The sequence below is a fragment of the Thamnophis sirtalis genome, unplaced genomic scaffold (assembly GCF_051295495.1).
Source record: "Thamnophis sirtalis isolate CommonGarterSnake01/CBP01778 unplaced genomic scaffold, rThaSir2_p1.2 scaffold_1, whole genome shotgun sequence".
In the NCBI taxonomy this organism is placed as follows: domain Eukaryota; kingdom Metazoa; phylum Chordata; class Lepidosauria; order Squamata; family Natricidae; genus Thamnophis; species Thamnophis sirtalis.
In genome coordinates, this window is record NW_028261381.1 from 7,771,067 (window position 1) to 7,796,679 (window position 25,613).

The window sequence follows — 25,613 nt, forward strand, 5'->3', positions numbered from 1 at the left end:
TAAATCAGTAGATAAACTGGCTTTCTTGGTAGCTAGATTCACAAGATTTATTAGAAGGCAAACTGATGACCTTGCTATCCTCACAGCCTCAAACTACTGTATAATCTTCCATTATTTAATTTTGTAAATATCTCTGGGCCCTTAGTAGGCATTTGTGAGCATTTAGCACCTCTTGGTTTCTTTTAATCTAAAGGATTAAAAGAATAATTAAACCAAATGCAAAATTTGCCTGTAAGGCATCAAGAGCAAATTAGTGTTGATATGTGTCATGTTCCCTATGCCTGAATTAGAAAATGTATTGCTTGCTTGACATTTACTGCTACTGTATTTACATCCATTCCAACAGAAACAAATGAACCACAGGGCATTAGAAAAGGTTGCGGTACTTCTTGCATAGAAGTGAACATTAGATATTAGATGTGCCGAGGTGGCACAGTGGTTAGAGTGCAGTACTGCATGCCACTTCAGCTGACTGCGATCTGCAGTTCAGCGGTTCAAATCTCACCGGCTCAAGGTCAACTCAGCCTTCCATCCTTCCGAGGTGGGTGAAATGAGGACCCGGACTGTGGGGGCGATATGCTGACTCTGTAAACCGCTTAGAGAGGGCTGGAAAGCCCTATGAAGCGGTATATAAGTCTAATAAATAAATAAATAAATAAATTGGAAGCTTTAACTCTCAGTTAGCAATCTATGATGAAAAATTACAATTCACATTCTATTTAAATGTAATGCTCTGGAACTTTATCCATAAAACAATCTGAATGTGTTACACCTCAAAATTTGCCTACAGAAAATCTTTTTGAGTTTCAAAAGATTCTAAAATTTTTAAATTCTATTAGAAGAGGAATACTGAAAAATTGACCCAAAATAAAGATGTGGAAAACACTGGAACTAGAAAAACTGAATACATTTCCAACATCTCAACAGCAGCCATTGGGGGAGGTGTGGCCAGCGGCACAGGGGTACAAGGTGCACCTCAGGGGCTCCTGTGGGATCGATATCGCGGCCATGTGGGAGGGGTCTTTTTAGACTGATGCCATCCCATAGAGACGGTGAACAAGAGAGGCACAAGCCAGTGAGCACAGAGAAAATGCAAATTCCCTTGTGCGGCTGGAAGAAGTCTCTCAACCTGGTGATTGTGAAAACGGCCATTGCGAGCCGTTGAGAAGCTGCGTCAGTCACAAGGGAAAATCAGAAGTAACCAGAGTATGAATCATCTGGGTGAGACACTTGTTATACTTTAAAATAAATGTTTCCTTTTAAAAACTCCTTAGATTAAGTAAGAGAGGAGAAGACAGCACTAAGAAAGGAGGTGGGAGTGGGTATATGCTCCCTCCTCTATAATACAGCAGTGAGGAAAGTGGGCAGGCCCAGTGGGAGAAAGAACTGAAAGGAAAGTAAACTTGGAACATGTGGAAATAAGAGGAGAATATCCAAAAGCCGGAGTATTTTTAAAATTGTTATTGTGAACAAAAGCATTTAATTTATTTATATCAAGGTGGCAAAGGAGATTAAGTGAATTATTTGAAAAACAACGTGGAAAACTTTGTCTACTTTTTAACTGTGAGAGCTGATCACAGTGCCACCTAGAGATACAAGTGGGATTGAGATTGAATCAACTGAGTCATTTGAGCTAAACAATGAAAGTAAATGACTTTGACAAAACCAGCTGAATGTCAGGTTTCCTAAAAATGCCCTAATTGATTCATGAGTATCGAGCCAGGTTTCAATACAAAACTAGTCATTTATTAGCACCATTAGGCAAGGCCTTTTTTTGCAGTCAGATCTGAGCTTTGTTTGAATTATAGCTGAACGTTACCCGTTCCCTCCCTCAGTCTGTGTCATAAATCACATTCCTCAATGAGGTGCACTCCTCCCAAGCCTGCTGCAGTAATCTGTGATTTGACCCTAGCTGAAAGTATGTGTGGAATGTGGGCCCTCCAGCAAAATGGGGAATTCAATCCAGCCAGCAGAAAGGGACCTGTGGCACATCTCCCCTTAGCCAGCCACCAATGTTTGGGCTGCAACCTGTGAATCAAGCACCACCAGGGTGGGCTTTCTTCCCGGGTCATGGGTGGGCCCAATACTAATGGGCGGCTGCCCCTCCTCAGCAGATGACACGATTTCAGATAACTGGCCTGCGGCAGCCCCAGGCACTAAGCCCCCCACTGGTTCCCGCCCCACCAGCAATGCCTCAACAGGCTTTTGGCCAACCTCTGCAGTAAGGAGTGGCTCACCAAGGGGCCTACCACCCCAAGCAGCTGGCCAATGGCCCACTCAAATTCAACCACCAGTCCTGCCGGCTCCCATACCTCCACAGTTCTGGGCAATGTTTGATGGGACCCCAGAGAAGCTAGCTTATTTCCTGAATCGAGTCTGGGCGTACATTGATCAGGTTGGAGCACAATACTCTTCCGACAGAGAATTGATTGAAGAAATAGCAGAGGGAATGAATGAAAGGGAGGCTGCATAGTGGATAGCAGAGCTCCATAAGGAGGCGGCTCTTGAGCCAGAAGATGCAACACGGTTCATCCAACTGATGCGTGCCTGATTTAGCGATATGGCCCAATACGTGGAAGCAGAAGAGCAGATCCAGGGATTGCGAGAGGCTGGTCGTCCTGTGAAGGCATTAGTTTGGGAGTTCAGGAGAACGGCTGGAAGACTAAGAGACTGGCCAGAAAAACTCCTGGTCCACACATTCAAAAATGCCTTAGATCCCGAACTGAAGCAAACTTGCAGCATAAGGGTGGTCCCAGAATGAATCCAGAATTGGCCTTGCCCCTGGACATCTGGCTGATGGCCTCTAGGGTTTCAGTATTTGATAGTGGGGCATCCAGGCTGTAGTTGATATTCACCTGGGGCATTCTATCTATCACCTTGTTGTTGATGGAAAATGGGCGGTTCAATTTGGATTGGAAGTGCTCAGCCCAATGCTGTAGAATCAGAGTCTTCTCAGGGATGAGAGTTGCACCATCTGAGTCCAGTAGAGGGGAGCTCCCTGAGGGATGAGGCCATACAACTATCTGAGGGCTTCATAGAATCATTTAGCATAGTTTTTATCAGCAAACCTGCTTTGCATCCAAGCCTGGATGCACCCACACTCCAAGCACTGGCATCTTATTATGTCATTGTGCAGAGGAAAGACAGACAGGATGTAAGGGTGACCAAAGCCATGCCGAGCAATAACTGTTGGACTGACCGTAGACTCATCATCTCCAAATTAAGTTTTCACATCAAGCCAAAGAGATGTTCACAGAGAAACAAAGCTGTGATGAAACAGATCAACGTCAGTAAACCGAGGAAGCCCAACACAGCAGTTTCACTAGCAGAAGATCTTGACAACCAACTCTCAGAGCTGCAATTAGAGGGGAATGCTGTGAAGGGCTGGGAATGCTTTCGGGATACAGTGCACTCTTCTGCACTAAAGGCTCTTGGACCCTCATACAGGAAACAGCAGGACTGGTTTGATGAAAACGATAACGAGACCAAGGCCCTACTTGCTGAAAGGCACTGGGGGATTTGGACCAGTCTTTCTCTCTCAGCCATTTCTGAAAAACTTTGCCAAGAAAACTGGGATTTGTCCAGATAGTTGCCAGGAATCATCACAGATTTGAAGGCATGGGTATGCTTGTGAGCACACACACAAACACAGAATTATCATAGATTTAAAGAATTGAAAACAATTGCTGGAATTGAAGACACTTGCTGGAATTAGGAATGTACTAAAAACGCTGTACAATATTTAATTTTAGGGCTCTGCCTACCAGATACAGGAGGACAAAAAGAGGACAATCCTCACTCCCTATTTCCAGCCCTTATTTATCCTAGATTAGAAAACTTCCAACCTCTTTAATAACTGAATAGTCTTTTTCTAAACCCTATTTTCTTGCAAACAACACTCTTTTCCTGTTTGAGCCACCAGACACATTATGTTTATTTTAACTTCGGTTAAAACTTCAGTGTTTATAAAAACTTATTGTTTATTCTTTGTCCCCTTATAGAGAAGTTGTTCATATAATCTGATATCCTTGATTAATCATGGGAAGATTCCCAAACAGGTGTTTGTAATGTAATCTTAGCAGGAAAGGTGGACAAACCCTCCACCCTCCCCAAATAATTACAATACATTTGATTATATTGCCAAGACAATCCAAATTGAGACAGCAAATCACTATCCCAAAGTGGTATTTTGATATGGCAAGGGTGACTAACAAAGGATTCCTAATGACAAAATATTCTGAAGTACAATAATTTTAAGTTCCAAAGATATTTCAAAAGATAATCTTCAGATTTTGTTGTTGTTGCCAGTTCTTTTCTAGAGCTGTGATCTTTAATTGTGAGGTATAATATACCTAGACTAACAAATGAAAAAAATGGGTGACTATGCACAACACATTGGCCACAAACTAGCTGATCTCTGTTCATCATCACTGTCTTTGATCTCTCAGTGGCTTTTTATACCATCCGATCATTATAATTTTTTGCATCAATTTTCAAAGACTGGAATGAGGGGGGGGGGCATAGAGTGGCACTAGTTTTCCTCTTTTCTCAGATGATAATTCCAATCAACAAAAGTAGGAGAGAAGAGATTTCTCTCTAGGCTTCCACTCTGAGGATTCCTAAGACCTATAGATTTTTTTTTGTGTGCTCCTATTTAATTTCTAAATGAAGTCACTGGGTAAATTCATTTTTCACCCTCCCCAAGCCTCCATGTGTGCCCTGCACTTACCTGCATCCAAAATGGGCCACATGTGGACTCCTGGGAGGGGACGGGCAGAATGGGTGGGGCCAGCCAGGATTTGTGGTTTCTCCATACTGCACAGAATCTTAGCTAGAGGTTCTCCGGAACCCCTGCAAACCCCCAGCAGCCCATCTGGCATTATCCCTTGCTGATGATATTTCAGTTATAATTCCAATCTCTGTTTGAATAAATTATGTCACTAAGGTCTTCTCAAGCATCAAGAATCTATGGGGATCTAAATGGAGTAGAACAGGCTTCATTCTACTCTAAGAAAACTATTGTTAAGCAACCTCCACTTTCTCACAATGTCTCAAAAATAAAGTTAAGAAAGCATCCTGCACAAAGGATTCCAGCTCTACTTAATCCTTAGCTGCTATTTCTAAGAATAGATCTAGGATGTGATTTTTCTAATATCTGTAGGGATAGAAAACCCTCAAACTATGTAACCTTGTTCCGAAACCATATTTATTCATCCATAACAGCTAAAGTGTTACAATTTTTTTTCATTTTACTTACAATTTATAACTTTTGAAATCATATTAATTCAGAAAATGCTATGTAATCTTTAAAAAGGTTAAATGTGTACAGATAACAAAATGTTTTCCAATACATACTTTGCTGATTTCACTTTGAAACTTGGTAAGAGATTAAAGAGAACTATTAAAGGAAAATAAATGAGAACACTAAGAAAGAAATTATGAAATCTATTTAAAGGATAGCATATTCATAGAAATCATTGTTTTCTGTATGTTTCCTTTAGATTAATCTGGATTTAACCTTGAAATTTTGCTTATTTTTCACTTTAAAATCTGGACAATTAAGAAATGTGTCCTTTGTAGCATCCTCTCTTCTCCTCAGTTTGCTATAAAACAAAATGATTAAATTACTATTGGGTATAAAACAATATTCATACAGTATAAAGGTTTTAATTTATAGTTTATCTATCATTAGCTAATTTGTATTAATTCTTGATACTACAGGCCTAGGGTTACCAGACATCTGGTGAAAAGAGACTTGTCCTCTTTTTTTTGTCCCCTAACCTGTCTGGCAAGCATAGCCTTAAAATCATGCATTTTTCCTTCTATGAAATTTTCTATGATAACGTCAGACGTTTAAGTATATATACACTTTACAATGTATATCTACATTTTATATATTAGGATGATGGATCTGGATAAGAGAGGATATTGATTCAAGTCCTCAGAGGACAAAGAGCACATCGAGAAAGTTTGGGCAATTCATTCTATTAGCCCAAATAACTCACTTGGCAATTACAAAGATTGATTTTTCCCTGCCTCTTCGGCTGCACCTTCACAAAATATTGTTATGTGCACCATTACACAAACATTTTAACCTATATCTATTGCTCATGCCTGAAATGTATTGGGAATTCCAGTGAACCCTCTTTATTTATTTTGTTAGACTTATTACAGATCCATAATGAGAACTCTGCTCCAAGTGACACTAAAAACAAAAGGATGGTAAGAAGTACAAGGGAAGAGATCTGCATAGAAAAGATTATTGATTTTCAAAAAAGATAAGTCCAAGCGCCATCAAATTTGCATGAAGAGGCAAATTAAAAGCTGACATTCATTTAATTATAACAATGACCTTGTTTATAGAGGTTGTTGAAATAAATACAACATTATTTTTATGGACTTTAAAAGGGTTGGTATACTAAATTCATTATACCTACTCGATATACTTACTAGATATAGAGTAATATCTATTCTATTGCAGAAACCAAATTGTTGGTTTAAAAATCCCTCTAACTTTGATATGTCTGAAGTTATCAGAAATCAAACTTAACAATTGAAGAATTTACTTTTCCAAAAACAAGAGATTAGGAAAGTAAATATATTCTAACCTTTGGATGCTGGGTTCTTTGTAGCAAACTGTTGTTCACCTGAGTCTAACAGGTGGTACAGAATGTGCTTCTATATCTTTCTTGGATTTGGGATTTGAATTTATACCAATATTTTTCAATTCTTGAAGAGGCTTACTCCCTAGGAATTCAATTAACACTTAAATCATTAATTAGAAATATTTTTGAATTTTTAAAAAGTCACCTATGTTTTATTAGAAAATATGTGCTATTTTAGCAAAAACTGCCTAGAGTCATTTGACAGTGAAATGGACCACATTTCAATTTAATAAATACCGTATTTATCGGCGTATAACACGCAGTTTTAAAACTAAAATTGCAAGCTTAAACCCTGCCTGCGTGTTATACGCCGATACTGCGTGTTATACGCCGGGTCCCAAACTGCCTGCTCCAGCTGATTCACCGGCGCCCATGATACTCATAGAAGTGCAGCATCCATTTCATGGCAGCGTCGGCGGCTCTCCAGCTACCCTGCCTGATATAACCCCTACCTTGCAGCAGTGGCGGCAGCTCTCCAGCCACCTGCTGTTCGCTTTAACCCCATCATTGAACAAGCGGCGGCTGGAGAGCCGCCCGCTGCCTGATTTAACCCCATCCTAGCAGCAGCGGCTTGCAGCGGCCAGAGAGCCGCCCGCTGCCTGTATTTTTTCTCCATCATTGCGGGTGCTTACCTTCCCGCCCGCCTGCTCTCTGGTCCCAAGTGTACGCGCCGGCATTCTCCCAATCAGCTGTGAGTCCGCAGCCGCCCGCGCTGCTGTTTTAAAGGCTGCTCCTCAGGACCCTCCGAAAACTTTTTGGTTTTCCAAAAAGCAGTGATTCTGATTAAGTTTTTTTGCTCAAAGAGGTGTTTTTTCATTTCATATTTGCCTTTTAAGAGGAGTTAATGTTATAATTCATGTTCTAATGTTATAAATTTTAATCCAACATTAAGTTCCGAGCTTCCAAGTCATTTATTTTTAATGAAAAAAAATTTTACTCAAATTTTTGTGTTAAAATGGGGAATGCGTGTTATACGCCGGTGCGTGTTATACGCCGATAAATACGGTAAATAAAATAAATCAGCTCCGCATGAATATGTTTGGATTACACAGGAAGGTCTTTGAAGCATCTTTGAGATGGTATAGAATCTTACTATTCATAAATGTGGCCAAACTCATTGGAGAAAGCATGTTGCCCACTGTGTTGTTGAGCACAAAAAGAAGACCTATGTTTATCTTTCTTAGATCTTCATTAGACCAAACTCAAAAACAAAAAGACCTTTCAATCAACTAATTTATATTACTTCATGTCCATGACTAGATCAAAAAGAATTTTGTGATTATTTTGAAACATTAAGATATGCATTGCGCATATGCTTTCATGACAACCAGTGCCTGTGTATTATTTTCACTCGTCAGACATACTAATTATAGAAAAATAAGTTGACACCTAAAATAAAAGCCATGGAATAACAAGCAAGTTACAATAGTTGACATGTAGGGGGGGATATTTTATAGGGTTGGTAGTGAATGCACCTCACATATGTGGAGAGATCCCTTTTACCATCAAGAAACCAAAAATGACTTAATGTTAGAGACAAGGTGACCACTACACCTAACTCCATGCTTTTAGGTATTATACAGAACATGTATCTACTATCTGGACCAAAAAACTGTGACAACTGTATTTGTCCTATTTCCTTTGATGGGCATTTTTGCCTGAGTCTTTTGTATCAGGCATACTTAGATTTGTAATGCCATTAAGAAAATGAAAATATAAATAAGTAAGTAAGGTGCTAACATTCCTTTTTTGTATATGGTAGCAATAATATAGTTTTGTGTGGGTTTTTTTGTGGGATTCAAATAATTTAACAACTGGTTCTTTGGCCTAATGACCAGCTGGGTAGGCGTGGCTCGGTGGTCATGTAACTGTGTAGGCGTGGCCAACTCACTCAGGTCAATGGGCGCTTTGCCTTAGCTGTTACAATGTAATAAGGGTTAACCAGAGAGGCAGTTTCTGTAAGAATGGCAATAAAGATTAGGCTAAAAACAACACCAGAATGTTTCCATCCTGCCTTTCTTTTAGGATTAGCCCTATAAAGTGGGGGAAAAAAACAAAATAAGATTTCTTTCAACAACCGGTTCTCCAAACTGCTTAGAAAGTTGACCAGTTCTCTCAAATAGGTGCAAACTGGCTGAATCCCACCAGATTTTTTTAGTTTTCAACCAGAGCAAGTATTTTAGCTGCATCGCAATTAGGATTATACATACCAGAATCTTGCACTGGCTTTCTGTTGCACGATTCTTCAAAAATTATGTCTGGCTTCTTTGTAAAATCGCAAACATTTTCTTCTTGATAATACCTTTCAGATTTATTTATAACAGCGATATTCTCCTTTGTATTTTGATCATGCATACAAACAAAGTAAGTTTTTCTGTTTGGCTTTGATGTGGAACCTTTTTTTCCCTTTATTACTTCAACAGAAATTTCAGCATCTTTTAGGGAACATGGAGTTACTCTCTGAACACTGAAAATTCCTCCTTCCTCTTCAGATGCTTTATGTGGAATATTTTCATCATATAATTTTTGCTTGTGTGATTTCTGTTTCACATACATTTTTTTCTCATCAAGAGAGCCTGAATATATACTAGACGTCTTCTGGGTAGCTTTTGTAATAAATTTTCTTTTGCCATTTTGCAAAATCTTTGAAACATCCAAATCATTTGTAGTTCCTTCTGCTGTTATATTGTGTTTGTCATTTTGCAAAATCTTTGAAACATCTAAATCATTTGTAGATCCTTCCGCTGTTATATTATGTTTGCAAGTTACTTCTTCACTGTTGCATCCACATTTTATGTTGGTTCTTTGACCATGTTTTCTTTGGCAGTCATATCTGCATTTCTCGAAACCGATTTTTTTCAAATTTCTTAAATGCTGCATGTTTTCCATTTCACAATAGTTTGATTTGTTGATTTTGGAAGTATCAGGATAACTCTTACTTATGTTTAAATTTTCTTGTTTATCCATTATGGGGCTTGCCAATGGTAGCAAATTTTCAATATTACTATCTTGTAATAAAATAGGATGTAAAGTAGATACTTCCAAATTTTCTGCTGGATTCTGCCTAATTACTCCCTCTCTTGTTTCAGAAATTATTTTTTTCTCTTTTTCTGACTCTAAAATATTAGTAGTTTGCAGTTGACGGCTGAGATCTATTAAATGCAGGTGCTTGTAATTTTTGCTACTATCTTTATTATCTTCTTCAATATCTTCTTCACTGGCATTTTTCAGGTCCACTTCCCAGGATGATGTCTTTTGAAACAATTCTACTTTCAGTGGTAATGTTTTCTTTGATTTAATGGTTTGGATGGTTTTTGGAACATTTTCATATATATTTTTTTGGCTCATTGCTATATTTTTAATGTGTTTTTTTGTACTTGCAAATGTTACTTTTCTTAGATTTCCTGAAAAATGGTCAGATTTAACCTTATTAAGCTTCTTATCTCTAGATTTAATTATAGCTATTTCACCCAATTCACTCACAGTTAATTCCATATCAGCATCATATATAGTTTCCTCTGATTTTTGATTTTTGACTAAATCTTCTTTGTTCATGTAAACAAGTTTGCTGCTAGGTTGGGAAGTCAATTGAATATGTGAAACACCATTTGGGTTTCTCTGATTACTGATATCATTATTGCAAACTCTGGTCGTGCAAAAATGCAATATACTATCTCTTTTGGTACCAAAATGGTTTAAAATAGGGTGAATGCTTGAAAAGCACATTTCTTTCTTTCTTTCACTTATATATAGATGGATTGGAAAGGGATTTTTATATCCTTTTGACTGACTTTCACATTCATCTGCAAATGATGCATAATCTAGAGAGGTACTATTAGAGATTTGTTTCATAGGAGACTGCTTTTCTGAAAAGCAAAATTAAAAAAAACTTTAAAATGTACAAGTTTTATTTTAATATTTATAATATTGGTTTTATATTGCTATTAAACAAATGAAATCTTATTTCAGTACTAATCACAATGCAATATTTGACTGACTTATAGACCTTTGCACAAGTATTCATTAGGACAACATATATTTTAAAAATGATTATGAAGAAGTCAGAGGTGGTATTCAGCAGGTTCTGACCAGTTCTGGAGAACTGGTAGCGGAAATTTTGAGTAGTTCAGAGAACCGGTAAATATCACTTGTGATTGGCCCCGCCCCATCTATTCTCTGCCTCCCGAGTCCCAGCTGATTGGGAGGGAATGGGGATTTTCCAGTATCCTTCCCCTGGAGTGTGGTGGGAATGGAGATTTTCCAGTATCCTTCCCCTGTCACGCCCACCAAGCCATGCCCACCAAGCCACACCATGCCCATCCAGCCACGCCCACAGAACAGGTAGTAAAAAAAATTTAATCCCACCACTGGAAGAAGTGCTCTGGATATCCTGCTGGCACATTATCTCTCTGTTATTCATTACTTTATTGTTCAGTTATTTTTAATGAAAGAAACATTTTTTCATTAAAAAACCTCAAGCAGTTTGAAACAAGAATTTGCAGTTATTTTAAAAGTTCTATTAACTTAAATGAGTCAATTCCTAAAAGTGCCACATTTTTTCCAATGATTTTTCTATCTAAAAAAAGTCTATTTAATACATTTGTTAAAAATGCCAATTGAATGAGTCATATTATCAGGGCTTCTCTGAAGCTTACGTTTGAATCAGTGTACTCCTGTATAATTTCTTTTTCACCAACTATCAATTGTTTTCCTTATATAAGGATTTTTATTTCCTTTTCCTTTAACATTTCTCTGTTTTGTTTTGGGCTTCTGAATTAGCTAGCTGACAGAATAAATTCCAAATGTTGAATTATTCTATAGCATGTGTTATTGTTCATTATTGTCTTTGTTCTGAGTTCCTCAGGTGATGTTTCTTCCCAAACATCATTATGGTGGACTTTTGGAGCATTGAGAATTTTAATTCTATTTGTCAATTGTCCAGTCTCTTTCAGAAACTCACATCTGGGTTGTGTGATGATAATTTGGGATGAATTAGGATCTCTCTCTCTCTCTCTCTCTCTCTCTCTCTCTTTCTCTCTCTCCCTCTCCCTCCCTCCCTCCCTCCCTCCCTCTCTCTCTCTCTCTCTCTCTCTCAGCACAATATATTAGATTATATCCTGCTCCACTACATAAAAAATAATACAGCATACCTTCTGGAAATGTATTTGTGGCAAATTCTGTTTCCATTGTATTTATTTCGCTTGGTTTTGGCATTTGCTTAGGGTATAATATCTGCATGTTCATATAGTCTGCTGTAATTTCTTTTGAGAGTACAGGTATCTGCTTAAAAGGGCCATCTGTGTCACATACAAACAAGTTCCCTTTCCCTTCGCCATCACTTTCTACAATATGAGGAGTGATCAAATATTGCTCAGTAGGTCTGAAAGAAAAAAGGAAAAGGAGAGAATTATTAAGAATGAATAATATTCATTAATATAAACATTTAAAAAACAAAATGAATTTTGATTGTATAATGAATTGTGTTTACACCTTTAAAAAAGGAACAGAATAAAGGCTCATGATTTAAATAGTAGTGTAACGTGATTTGAACCAGAGTACAAAAGTATTCAATTAGCATATCATATTATCGAAACATATCCACATACAACGTAGAGAAAATAAGAACTAGACTTAAATATTTAATTTAAAATCAATTGGATATGCTACATAGTCACAATATACAGTAATATAAATTTTAGCGTGTGCTAGCAAAATAAAAACAAATGATAATTTCATAAATTTTCTGATGTGAAAATAGCTCATTATATTGGTTATGCATATTTTGGATTCAAGAGTACACATTTTTTTCGGAGTAAAAATAACCTCTGAAACTGTTTCTGAAATAGATCTTCACAGTTCATTGAATTGGCAGATTTTCCTGTTTTCATTTTTATCTTGTTTAATATTTAAACTCAAATATTACCTTATTTGGTTTTTTGAAAGCTTGGACTCAGGACCAGAATTGCTGCATTGAACATCATCCATTGTTACAGGTTTTGGGATACACTATTCAAAGAAAAATATGTTAGCATGTTCCTCATATTCCATTCATTTTCATGACTTGGAATTCTGAAACTTGTGGCTGCTCTTGTAAAATGGAACATGTTGCACTTCATATCTGTTATTCCAACTTATCTTTTGCCATTGTTATGATTAGATGGGGAGACAAAGCTGCAGTTATCTCTTCATTCTCTAAGAAAATACCATTTCGATCAAAGAACATGAACAAACAGCTCATGCTAAAAGGCTGCCTCTTTTCTTCATTTGAAGCTGGCTTTTAATTTTTCTAACTAAAATATGTAATGTTTTAATTTTTAACATGAGAAGTCAAAAGGTGTAAGAAGCCCTGGAGCATGTCAGCATATTTATACTTAGTGTTTAAATTGTGGGGATTTTCTCCAAGGAAATATTAATCAGTAAGCACATTCTGTATATTGCAAGTAGTCCACATTTAGTCATGGATAGTGAAGCATTCATAACTTTGAAGCATCTTTCTTAGTTATATGATTTGCTTAGTGATCATGTCATTGAGTAATCATTTCAGCAGAATCAATTGCAGTTGCTAAATATAAGTCCTGGTGATGCAGTTGTTAGAATGCAGTATTACAGGCTTCTCCGCCCGGTTCCACCACAAAACTGACAAAAGCGCGGTCGACGAAAGCGCGCATTTGACGTCATCACAGCACGACGAAAACATCGCGCTGTGATCGAAAAATGTAAAAATAAAGCGAACCTTACCCTAACCCCCCCCAAACCTAACCCTTAACCTAACCCTAAACCTAACCGTTAACGTAACGCTAAACCTAACGCTAACCCTTAACCTAACGCTAAACGTAACCCTAACGCTCTAAACCTAACCCTAACCCTTAACCTAACCCTAACCCTAACCCTAACCCTTACCTTTATGTGAATCGGCTTGCTTTAATTTAATTTTTATTTCAATTTTTTATTTTTTTCGTCGCGCTGTGATGACGTCAAATGCGCGCTTTCGGCGATCGCGCTTTTGTGGACTGCGGTTTTGACGGGTCACGTCTCCGCCCAGTCTGGAATTTGATTCTGTTGTGTTCAAGGTTGATTCAGCCTTCCATCCGTCTGAAGTTGCTAAAATGAGGACCCAGATTGTAGAGGGCAATATTGCCGGTATTGTAAACCACTTAGAGAGTGCTGTAAAGCACTATCAAGTGATATGTAAGTCTAAGTGTTATTTTTATTGCTGTAAGGTTCAACTGTTTGCAGCTGTTGGCTAGGACAGTGGCCCCCAACCATTTGGGCACCAGGGACCAGTTCCGCAGAGAGGATTTTTCATGGACCAGAGGGGCCGTGGTTTTGTGTGTTGCCTGCATCCCGCGGATGGAGCTTTGCTTGTTTGCCCAGTCTGGTTTCTGGCATGCTGCGGACCGGTACCGGAACAGGGGTTGGGGACATCATTCTAGTCTGTTTCATAAAGCTGTTCTGCTGTATAGGGAGGTGGTCCCCAACCTTTGAAGCATGGGGGCCCGGCTGTGGGAGAAGAGGGGAACGGGACCACACAAGCAATGTGCCAACACGCATGTGTAGCTTGACTCACATGAACAGCAGCCTGGCACACATGCACACGCGTCTTGACTTCAAGTTGAGCTGTGCATGCCTGTGAACCAGCTTGCTGCTCATGTGAGTCGAACTGCACGCACGGACATACGCTGGCCCACCATTCATGAGAGTTGAGCTGTGTGAACCATGGACTAGGAAATGTAAAGCACACAATATATTCATATGCACAGTGCTTATTTATAAAAATGCTTGTTTTACCAAAACACAGATGAAAATAAAGGTCATGTATACACATTGTATACTTATAACAGAAACTTCATTTTGAAGTATTAACATATTTAAGTCATATACATTATTTTATAAATAATCTTATATTAAAACATACTATTTTGCATTACTGCACTCCTCAGAAATAAGGATGGCATTATCTCTCTAGAGTTCTGGAAAGCTTTGAAAATCTGACTTCGATCCCGGGCCTGGGATTGATGTTTGTTATTTGTTTAATGGCCCTTGTTTTGTTATGTGAATTTTACTACTACAGCACGTTAATCTGGGATGTTTCTGTTGATTTAATATTTTTAGTTGTTTTTAGGTCTCTTTGATTTTTGTGCACTGTCCATTAGAGACTGAGAATCAACGAATTTAAATAAATAATAAATAATGTATGTAGATCTGAACTGAAATCTATATACGTATTTCAGGTGAATAGAATGTTGGTAATTTTTTATTCACTACTTTTTTCTTGTATTTTCACCTGAGTAATGTATGAAAATATCTGGGGGGGGGGGGAATTTAGAACTAAGATTTGTAATGATGAGTTACAAACATAGATGCAATAGTGATCCTGCTTAGGTCTGTGATATAATAATCATACAACTGGCACATACCTCAGAGAAGGCGCTTAATTCAATTTCAGTTAAAATATTATTATTCATGAATGCTTGAATTTCTTTTAGAGTTTTGTTCTGTGTATTAAAAAATAAATAAATATATAATATATATAATATGTTGTTATTTATACAACCAAAGTAAGTAAGAAGAAAGGTAGATTAAAAAATGTTCTTAATGTTAAGACAAAGAAACAGGCAATATTGAAATCTTTGATCTAGGGAAGCACAATAAATCCATAGTCACATTATTCTGAGACTGAAGAGATGCCTCAGCTACATTAGCAATAGGTCTGCCATGTCCAATGTGAGTTCAGAATGGGATTAAGAAACATCATAAAAAATGTACACATGATACAAAAAGCTAGTGATGAACCAAAACCTTGGGAAACATTTCATCTGATTTATCCTTTTCAATTTACCCTCATCCATTCAAACCAAATAGTATAGAAGGAGACATGGCAATGTGAAGTTTTTATAGCATGATGAGGGATAGTGCTGTAAGTCTGCTAATGTCTTATACACTGTTGGATCTGCCAATGATACACGAAACATTCAATTGATGAATCTGCCTTGGTACAACATATTTGGTATTTTGTCATCAGAGCAAATTTCTAATAAATCTCATAGTGTCTTCATTATTGGAGTATGAGCATACGAAAATTGATGGTAGGTCCTATTTTCTGTTTCTGAACAAGAGAGAGAGGCATTCCTTCTTGGAAATGCTGGTTAATGAAATTACTAATTAAATGGGTTATTTATGCACACTGCTAATAGCTATGCATGCTTACAAGCAAGATAAAGCCAAATAGATATTATCACATTTCCATGTATTCTAGAAAGGGAGAGAGGGATACTTATTTTATAAATATCTATATATTAATAAATATTAATAAATCTAGGCAGCATACTAAAAAACAGAGACATTACCCTGCCAACAAAAGTGTGTAAAATCAAGGCTATGTTTTTCCGAGTTGCAATGCATGGCTGTGAAAGTTGGACCATAAGAAAGGCTGAGGGCCAAAGAATTGAAGCCTTCAAACTATGGTGCTGGAGAAGACTCCCTTGGACTGCAAGATGATCAAATCGGTCAGTCCTAGGGGAGATCGAACGTTGGTGCTTACATGAACGTCGCTTCTCATGACTGGAGCAGGAGGTGCTACAGTTGGGCTGTTATCAGTGCTGATTGGTCCATACGATAACCGATGCCCCCCTTTGCTCGCAGCTATAGTCAATTTTGTAATTTGTAATTTAGAGAATATTGTCGAATTAACCTAATTATTCTATGTCAATTAGTTGACTTTCCACAAATTCTACACTAGCTAAAGTACTATCGGCCTAATCGGACCATAGACTGAGAGGAACTGGGCAGAAGGAGTAGAGGTGTGGCTGCAACACTTTCTCTCAGTCTATGGACCAATCAGCACTGATAACAGCCCAACTGTAGCACCTCCCGCTCCCTATAATGGAGAACAACCCTGACTGCTCTTTAGAAGACCAGATCCTGAAGAGGAAACTCAAGTACTTTGGCCACCTAATGAGAAGGAAGGACTCACTGGGGAAGAGCCTAATGCTGGGAAAGATTGAGGGCAAAAGAAGGGGACGACAGAGAATGAGGTGGCTGGCTGGAGTCACCGAAGAGTTAGCATGAGTTTAAATGGACTCCAGGGGATGATAAAGGACAGGAAGGCCCGGAGGAACATTGTACATGGGATCGTGATGGGTCAGACACAACTTCGCAACTAACAACAACAAAATATATTATTTTTCTTTGGACTGAAACTATTCATTGGGATTTTGACCTCCAATTATTTAGTAGGGAATTTTCATCATTTTCTTCTCTGCAGAAGCTCTCAGAGATAGCCAGCATGGTCCAGAGTTAAGATGTTGAGTTAAGACCCTAGTCCACCTTTAGCCATAAAAGTTCACTGGTGATTTTGAGGCAGGGAAAAAAAGAGATGGCACAGTTCAGAGAAAAGAGAAAGAAACTCAATTAACCTTGCTCTGATTCCTTTTGATATAAGGGGAGATAGAGGGAAATTCTGGAAGGCTTTGGAAATTCTGTAATTATAACCTAAAACAATTAAATAGCTTTCCTATCATTCTTGTGTTGTGTATCCCTGACAACCTATTTTGAAGAATAAATACGATGTATGCCACCTTCAGTTTCTATAGAAAAGACAAATATAAATCTAATAATTAAATAAATCCAACAGATCAGATTCTGAGGACATTAAAGGAATTGCAGAGAAAAATTAAATTGCCCCCTGAACATTTTACTGATATAAGCCATTAATAGGGAGAAATAATTGGATATTTGGGGTTATTTTTATTTTTCTAAACAGTGAATCAAATATTAGATCCCACCATTTACTTTTTAGAACATACCAGGTCACTTAGCTTTCGTCGAAGTAAGATATTCTGCATGTTCAGCCCATCCAATTCTTTTTGTAATAACAACTTTTCATTATTCAGCTGCTGCAAATTTTCATTTTCTATACTAAGGGCCATTGCCAATACTTTATTATTATGTTTCAAAGAATTTTTAAAAAATGAGGAGTTGCCTGAATAAAATGAAAAGAAAAAATAAGGGCATGTTCATACTGTTATTATCTCTATAAATCCTCAGAAGTACTGTAGTTTGAATGATAGTGACATAACCATATATTTTTTCCTAAACTTACTATACTGTCATATTATTAGAATACTAAAGTGAGAAATATTAAATAGTCAGACTTTACAGTTTAGGAAACCAAAATGAAGCCAGAGAATGACTTATCAATCAATGACTTTCTGCAATCAAATTATTTTTTCACTGCTAAAGCAGCAGTCTAACAACCAAAACAATGCATGGATATCACCAGATGGTGTGCACAGAAATCAAACTGACTACAATTGGTAGAAGTATATGGAAGAACCCGGTTATAATAGCAAAGTTATAGCCAGGGGCTGATTGTGGAACAGATCACAAATAACTCATATAAGTTCTAAGTTAAGCTAAAGTAGAACAACAAAACTAATCAATATTCATAGTATGATCTTGAGTATATATCCCATCATTTTCAAAGAGTACATGGGGAATTGCATTGAAATCCTGAACCTCACTGATAGGGAATCAGAGCACCTGTAGAATGAAATTGAAGTTGTTAAGGCTCAATGTTGAACTTACAAAAATGATGAAACAGAAGAAAGAATTGGATGTTAGAATGGATGATAGAAATTGCCAAGAGAAAAGAAACTAAAGCAAAGAAAGAAATATCTCATGCAAGAATAAAGAATTTCAGGAAGCTGTTATATAAAAAAAGAAATATTGCAATAACATATAAAGACATTGAAGATAGAAACAGACCAAAATCTGTCCTAACTCAGGAGATTCCAATCTTGAATTGGTACACTAAAGCAGTGTTTCTCAACCTTGGCAACTTGAAGATGTCTGGACTTCAACTCCCAGAATTCCCCAGCCAGCTAATGCTAATGCTGGCTGGGGAATTCTGGGAGTTGAAGTCCAGACATCTTCAAGTTGCCAAGGTTGAGAAACACTGCACTAAAGGATACCAGTGCATAGATATTATCTATGGTGTAACAGACTGGTTGCAAATCAACGAAGGAATGGGATAAAGCTGTATATTTATTTATTCAACTTATATGATGAATATATATTGAGGGAGGTTAGATTGGAACATGTGTGGTTTTAAAACGGCTAAGAAAAATCAATGACCTGTGCTATGCTGATGTCACTATTCTGATAGTTGTAATGCAGATTATTTGGGATTTCTAATATTTATTTACTGTACACAGAGTACAATAAAAATATAGGACTACATTTAGTACAAACTAATGACAAGTTCAACAACCAACTTTAGAACTGACAATGAAGATACTAAAGTGATATGCTGAACTATAATAAAGATTTGGTTTGATCTGACATTGAAGTGGGCTTTTAAAAAGATTATGTGTTTTAAGATCAACTATCAACAGTAAGAGAACCACAATCAAGAAATATATTGCATACTAGTAATTGATAGAGTAATTATAAAGAATTTAGAAAAGATATTTGGATCCATAAAGATTAGAATTGTGCAGGCAATGATTTTTCTTATGACCATAGAAGTTAAAGTAGGATTTGAAGAAGGCAGAAAGAGTGCTTTTCAACTTTCATGGTAATGAATATCATGGATAAAAATGAAAAGAAATGGATCACTGAACAAATTAATTCAGAGTTCTCACTGAAGGCATAAATCCTGGAGCACCGGGGAACTACCTGAGGTTTGGAAAAGAGCTGATATAGTTCCCTTTTTCAAAAAAAGACCAATCAGACCAATCAGACTAAAATCAATACCTGGGAAGATACTGGAAAAGATAATAAAAAACAGATCTGTGAACATCTAGAAACAAATGAAATTATAACTAGAAGCCAGCACGAGTTTGTTAAAAGCAGATAACGCCAAACCAGACTAAATTAGTAGACCAGTGAAATGCTGTGGACATGGTATACTTAGACAAAGCAGACCACAATTTACTTCTTGGTAAGCTAGAAAAAAGTGGGATAGGCAGCATCACCACCAGATGGATATGTAACTGGCTGACAAACCAGGAGAGAACTAAGCAGTAGGGTACCATAAGGTTCCGTCTTGGACCCAGTACTCTTCAGGATCTTTATAAATGACTTCGATGAGGGAATAGAACGGGAACTCATCAAATTTGCAGATAACTCTAAGCTGGCAGGAATAGCCAACACTACAGAAGACAAGCTCAGGATCTAAAAAGGTTCTTGACAGACTTGAACAATGGGCCCTATCCAACAACATGAAATTTAATGTGAAGAAAAGCAAGATTTTACACCCAGACAGGAAAAGATTCAGATTCAGATTTAGTTTATTTGTATGCCGCCCTTCTCCGGGAGGGACTCAGGGCGGCGAACAACTCCGAAGGGGAAAAAGGGGGACACAGACACAATACACGTAATTAAAATACACAAAAATCATACAGCCATACAAGTCGAGAGGGGAGGGGGAACTCATCAACCCCAGGCCTGCCGGCACAGCCAGGTTTTGACGGCTTTCCGGAAGGCCTGGAGAGAGGTGAGCGTCCGGATCTCCGCGGGGAGTTCATTCCAAAGGGCTGGAGCTGCTACAGAGAAGGCCCTCCCCTGGGTAGTAGCCAGATGGCATTGGCTGGTGGACGGAACCCGGAGGAGGCCGACCCTGTGCTATCTAACGGGTCTATGGGAGGTCATTGGCAGCAGGCGGTCTCAGCCAAAGATACAAGTACAGATTAGGCAAAACCTGGCTCAAAAATAATAACTGTGACAGGGACCTTAGAGTCTTAGCAGATGATCACTTGAATATGAGTCAACAGTGTGCGGCAGCAGTCAAAAAATAGCTAATACAATCCTTGGTTGTATAAAGAGAAGCACAGAATCAAAATCATATGACGTACTAATACTGCTTTATAAATCCTTAGTAAGACCATACCTAGACTACTGCGTCCAGTTTTGGTCACATTACAAAAAAGATGTTAAGACTTTGGAAAAAGTGCAAAGGACAGCAACTAAGATGATTAAAGGCCTGGAGGCAAAAACATATGAAGAACCGGAGCCGAGGTGGCGCAGTGGTTAGGGTGCAGTACTGCAGGCCACTTCAGCTGACTGCTATCTGCAGTTCAGCAGTTCAAATCTCACCGGCTCAAGGTTGACTCAGCCTTCCATCCTTCCGAGGTGGGTGAAATGAGGACCCAGACTGTGGGGGCGATATGGTGACTCTGTAAACCGCTTAGAGAGGGCTCAAAGCCCTATGAAGCGGTATATAAGTCTAACTGCTATTGCTATTGCTATATGAAGAACAGTTGCAGGAATTGGGTATGGCTAGTCTAGACCAAAGAATTAGAGGTGACATGATAGCAGTATTCCAGTATTTGAGGGGTTGCCACAAAGATAGGGGATCAACTTATTTTCCAAAGCACCAGCAGACAAGACAAGAAACAATGGATGGAAACTAATCAAGGAGACAAGTAACCTGGAATTAAAGAGAAACCTCTTAACAGGGAGAACAATTAAGCAGCAGAACAGCTCGCTGTTGTAGATTACAGAAGTTGTAGGTTCTTCATCACTAGAGGTTCTTAAGAAAAGACTGGACAACACCTATCTCAAATGGTATAGGGTCTCCTGCTTGAGAGGGGGTTGGACTAGAAAGCCTTCAAGGCCTTTCCGGTTCCATTGTGATTGAACTGATTGAAATGACGAGGTTCACATTACCATATTTTGAACACATTGTATAACTATCTTGCTCTCTGGAGAAGTCTGTAAAGTTGGAAAAAAGGGAAAAGGGAAAAAAGGAAATCAGAAGCCAGGAGGCTAGACTCAACAGCTGTGGCAAAGAAAACACTGATGGAAGATTTGAAGAGTAAATGTTTGTGGACCAATCATCTTAGAGAAAATCTATATGGTTGCTAACAGTCAACATCGACTGATGGCACATAATCAAGACAATCTGATAGATCCAACATCCCATTAGCTCTTAGTCTTGTTGTTTTTACTTTATTTTGCCTAAATATGTGTTGGTAACTAAATATATACTGCAGAAATTCAAAACTTTTTATTTTTGCAAGTATGAGTCTGATTACTTATAATTTAATTAGCACTTACTAGTTATCTTGGTTTTGGTTTTAAATGGAAGAGAAGCATTCAGCTTTTTAACTTGTAGAGCTCTATTTTTCTTCTTCATCACACGTTTTTTAATACCCCAATTTACATCATTTTCCATCTTTAATTTATTATCCTGAAGACCTAACAATGGATATCATGAAAAAAAATATTAACATTTGCATTTAAAATATTTTGAAGTGTGTAATGTGAGTTAGGGGACAAATTCCTTGTATGTCTAATCACATTTGGCCATATAAAGTATTTTATTCTATTTATCTCTATTATTCAGCCCAAATATATTCATGTTTCTAAATATGATAGTCACACCCCTGAGATCACTTTAACAATTCAGTCCAGTTATCCAATTTCAATGCATATTGTATTGAAAGTCAGTTCCTCAACAAAATTGCAAGATTTTCTATTTTTAAAATTATCTATGATGTTTACATAACATTTCTGTGTCTTTTAAAATTTAACATTGGTTTCAGGAACTCTATACTAGTTCTGGCAAACTAGTGTTCTCTCTTGATCACATGTTAATGGCATTACCAGAACAATTGTTTGTACTCTAAAATTTAAATTATTTTATGCCAGTTTCTGGAAAAGGTAGTTTTTCTTACTTAAGCCAACAAGATCCCAATTTACTACTCAAATATATTGTACATGGTGGAAAATGTAGTAATCTGTCTAGATCACTAGCCTGTATATTATACCAGCCATGTTAGTCAAAAGACTTCAACTATTTTTTTACTTGAAAATACCAACATAAGATCTATTTTTCCTTGCTGAGTAGGGTGGGCTAATCCCAATGGAACAAGACGGTGCCTCCAATAACCTTGTCCTATGCCATGAAATGCAATAAAAGGCTCCTATGGGGGCAGCAAAATATTACAATGTATTTTCCTTCCATCTTCAGGACAGGAGAAAATGACTGGAGCTTCAAAGGGAAATCTCTGCATTGAGAGCAGTGGTGGGTTTCAAAAATTGTTGGAACCTACTCTGTGGGTGTGGCCTCCTTTGCGGGAGTGGCTTGCCACCCATGTGACCAAATGGGAGTGGCTTGCCACCCATGTGGCCGGATATGAAATTATGAATTAGTACTTAGGTCGGTCCAAGTAGCTATTCAGAAACTCTAGCATTGAAGCATGCAAATCTTAAAGCTGTCACGTTATAAGATCCTTGCCAGTGGTGGGTTTCAAAAATTTTTGGAACCTCTTCTGTAGGTATGGCCTGCTTTCCGGGTCCACTGGTGGAACCTCTTCTAGCCGGTTTAGTAGATTTGACGAACCGGTTCTACCGAATAGGTGCGAACTGGTAGGAACCCACCTCTGACTGAGAGGATTTTTGAGCTACTCTTAATTGTCTATGCTTTCAGAGTGCTCTTGGTTTCCTATCTTAACTGCTTTTTTCTGAGAAAAAAAATCTTGAAAAATTGCAAATGGAGGCACAAATGTTTAGACCCATGAATGATAAAAGCCTGCGCTGGAAACATCGTTATCATTTGCATTCTTTTTCCACATGAGCATTAATTTCTATTTCTGAACTTTTAGCATTCAGATCACATTCTGGGAGTCATGACTCAAATTAAATGCCTTTATGGATTTTCCTCTTATTTATTAGTAACCACAAATAGATAATGGGAATAATCAAAACCTTTGTTAATAAACTGATGGAGATAATATTGTTTTTGCAAAGAAAGCAATTTTGAAGAGATGTGGGTATAAAAGTTCAGTAGCACATTGGGACATTAAAGGTAAAAAGTTGAAGACTTGAGATTGCTATTCCGATAAGTGAGCCAGCTTGGCGAAGCAAATTAGTTAACAGTTTTAACCACACAGTCTAGTCATATAGTGGAGAAATTAATCAATCGCTTGCTCAATATATTATGCTTATGATGCAAGGATTGTAAGGAAACAAGACATATAGGTTAATAAATAAAAAAAGGGACAAAAGGTAGTATGGAAAAAGGGGAACTGGGCAAAAGGTGGGGAAACAGATTAAGCAGGGGGGAAATTCATGGAGAAACAGGTGTTCCGGGAGGATTGCAACCCTGTGGTTTTTATCAAAGGGGACTGCAGGGAAAGATTTGTGGTTTGAGTGAAGGGAATAAAAAGCTGAAGAAATATGTTCCTCCGTGTGTGTACTTGCAAGAACGTATTTTACATGCAATAAATTACTTGCTGCTTCACTTTATGACCTTGAATTTCTGACTGGTGAGTCTGTTTCTCACGCCTTCAAGCCCTCTCCTTAGCCAAGCAAATGAAAGCGTGACCTGTCAAAACCGCGTTCCACAAAAGCGCGGTCGACGAAATCGCGTATGTGACGTCATCACAGCGCGACGAAAAAGATCGAAAAATTGAAATAAAAATTAAATTACAGCAAGCCGATTCACATAAAGGTAAGGGTTAGGTTTAGGGTTAGGGTTAGGTTAAGGGTTAGGGTTAGGTTTAGAGCGTTAGCGTTACGTTTAGGGTTAGGTTAAGGGTTAGCGTTAGGTTTTTCGTTAGGTTAAGGGTTAGGTTTAGGGTTAGGTTTAGGGTTAGGTTAAGGGTTAGGTTTGGGGGGGTTAGGGTAAGATATTCGCTTTATTTTTACATTTTTCTATCTTTTTCGTCGCACTGTGATGACGTCACATACGCGCTTTCGTCGACCGCGCTTTTTTCTACCGCGGTTTTGTGGTGGAACCAATGAAAGAACTGCTAATAAGTGCATTGATCAACCAAGTTTCATCTTCTGAATTCTAAGAAAAAAATATATATGCTGTGGTGTTTGCCAACGTGCACAAACCTTGTTAGGGAACAGAAAACAAGTGGGGGAGGATTAGAAAATTTTTGGTATTAAATATTATGGATGTTTAGCTAAAACAGGATATGAGGATTTAATGTTAATGGAGGGTTTTATAAATAAGTAAATGAAATGCCAGCATGTGGTTATGTATGGTATATTTTAGGATGAAGGACATTTAAATAACTATACTCAGGATAGGATGTATATTCAGGATAGGATGATTGGTATATTTTAGGATGAAGGAGGATCTGTATGTTTGTTTTGAAAATAAAAAAAGAAAACAAGTGGGGAAAAACGCTGTCATATTAAGCGTTTTTAATAATTAAAAATAATTTCATATTAATATTAATTCATATTAATTTCATATTAATTATTGAGCCGAGGTGGCGCAGTGGTTAAATGCAGCACTGCAGGCTACTTTAGCTGATTGCAGTTCTGCAGTTCAAATCTCACTGGCTCAGGGTTGACTCAGCCTTCCATCCTTCCGAGGTGGGTAAAATGAGGACCCGGATTGTTGTTGGGGGCAATATGCTGACTCTGTAAACCGCTTAGAGAGGGCTAAAAGCCCTATGAAGCGGTATATAAGTCTAACTGGTGCTATTAAGAAAAGAAGAAAGTGATTCTGACCACTGACTGGGGTGGGGGGGAGAAGAGAACCATAACACGTCGTAATTTCTCACCCGGGACACTTCATTAAATTATGCTTGCTTTTGTTTTCGTTTTCTTTTTTTTTAAAAGCTCGCAACTTCGACGCTCTCTCCAATTTAAGAGAAGGGATACGGCGCTCAAAACGGCAGAACCGTTTAATTGCGGCCTCGAGGATTCAGGCGTGCGCGGGCACTCAGCACCTTAAACCAGTGTTTCTCAACCGTGGCGACTTGAAAAGTCCTGTGGACTTCAACTCCCAGAATCCCCCAGCACAGCAGAGAGCAGCAGACTCTGGGAGTTGAAGTCCACAGGACTTTTCAAGTCGCCACGGTTGAGAAACACAACCGTTATGAACAACGGCTGGCGCGCGTGGACCCGCTTGATCATAAAGTACGGTGAAAGAGCGGTCGGCGGGCAGCTGGGGCGGGACTCGCTCGGCTAGTGTCTTCCATG

The 25,613-nt window shown here is 38.1% G+C and overlaps 1 protein-coding gene across 3 annotated transcripts; it reads right to left on the reverse strand.

The window, feature by feature from the left end:
• Positions 1–5,188: 5,188 nt before the first annotated feature.
• Positions 5,189–25,295, reverse strand: SGO2 (shugoshin 2). 3 transcript variants are annotated; one of them, XM_087709278.1, is made up of 10 exons: positions 25,193–25,295; positions 21,726–21,866; positions 17,471–17,646; positions 15,083–15,160; positions 12,589–12,671; positions 11,816–12,045; positions 8,876–10,531; positions 6,672–6,747; positions 6,609–6,637; positions 5,189–5,603 (listed from the first exon to the last, which is right to left on the reverse strand). In XM_087709278.1, the coding sequence occupies exons 2-10, from the start codon at positions 21,841–21,843 to the stop codon at positions 5,596–5,598; spliced, it is 2,454 nt and encodes an 817-aa protein (XP_087565404.1). In that variant the 5' UTR covers positions 21,844–21,866; positions 25,193–25,295; the 3' UTR covers positions 5,189–5,595. The 3 variants fall into 3 exon arrangements, with proteins under 3 accessions (XP_087565404.1, XP_087565509.1, XP_087565449.1); XM_087709383.1 differs by lacking the exon at positions 8,876–10,531 and having other exon boundaries at positions 25,193–25,288; XM_087709323.1 differs by lacking the exons at positions 6,609–6,637; positions 6,672–6,747.
• Positions 25,296–25,613: the final 318 nt, after the last annotated feature.

Bases quoted from the DNA above. Each gene is read 5' to 3' on its own strand.
- SGO2 (XM_087709278.1), bottom strand. From the start codon at position 21,843: ATGGAAAATGATGTAAATTGGGGTATTAAAAAACGTGTGATGAAGAAG. The intron at 17,647-21,725 runs GTAAGTGCTAAT...CATTTTATTCAG, and splicing joins AACCAAAACCAAGATAACTA to GCAACTCCTCATTTTTTAAA. The intron at 12,672-15,082 runs GTATGTGCCAGT...TTCTTTGAATAG, and splicing joins AATTAAGCGCCTTCTCTGAG to TGTATCCCAAAACCTGTAAC.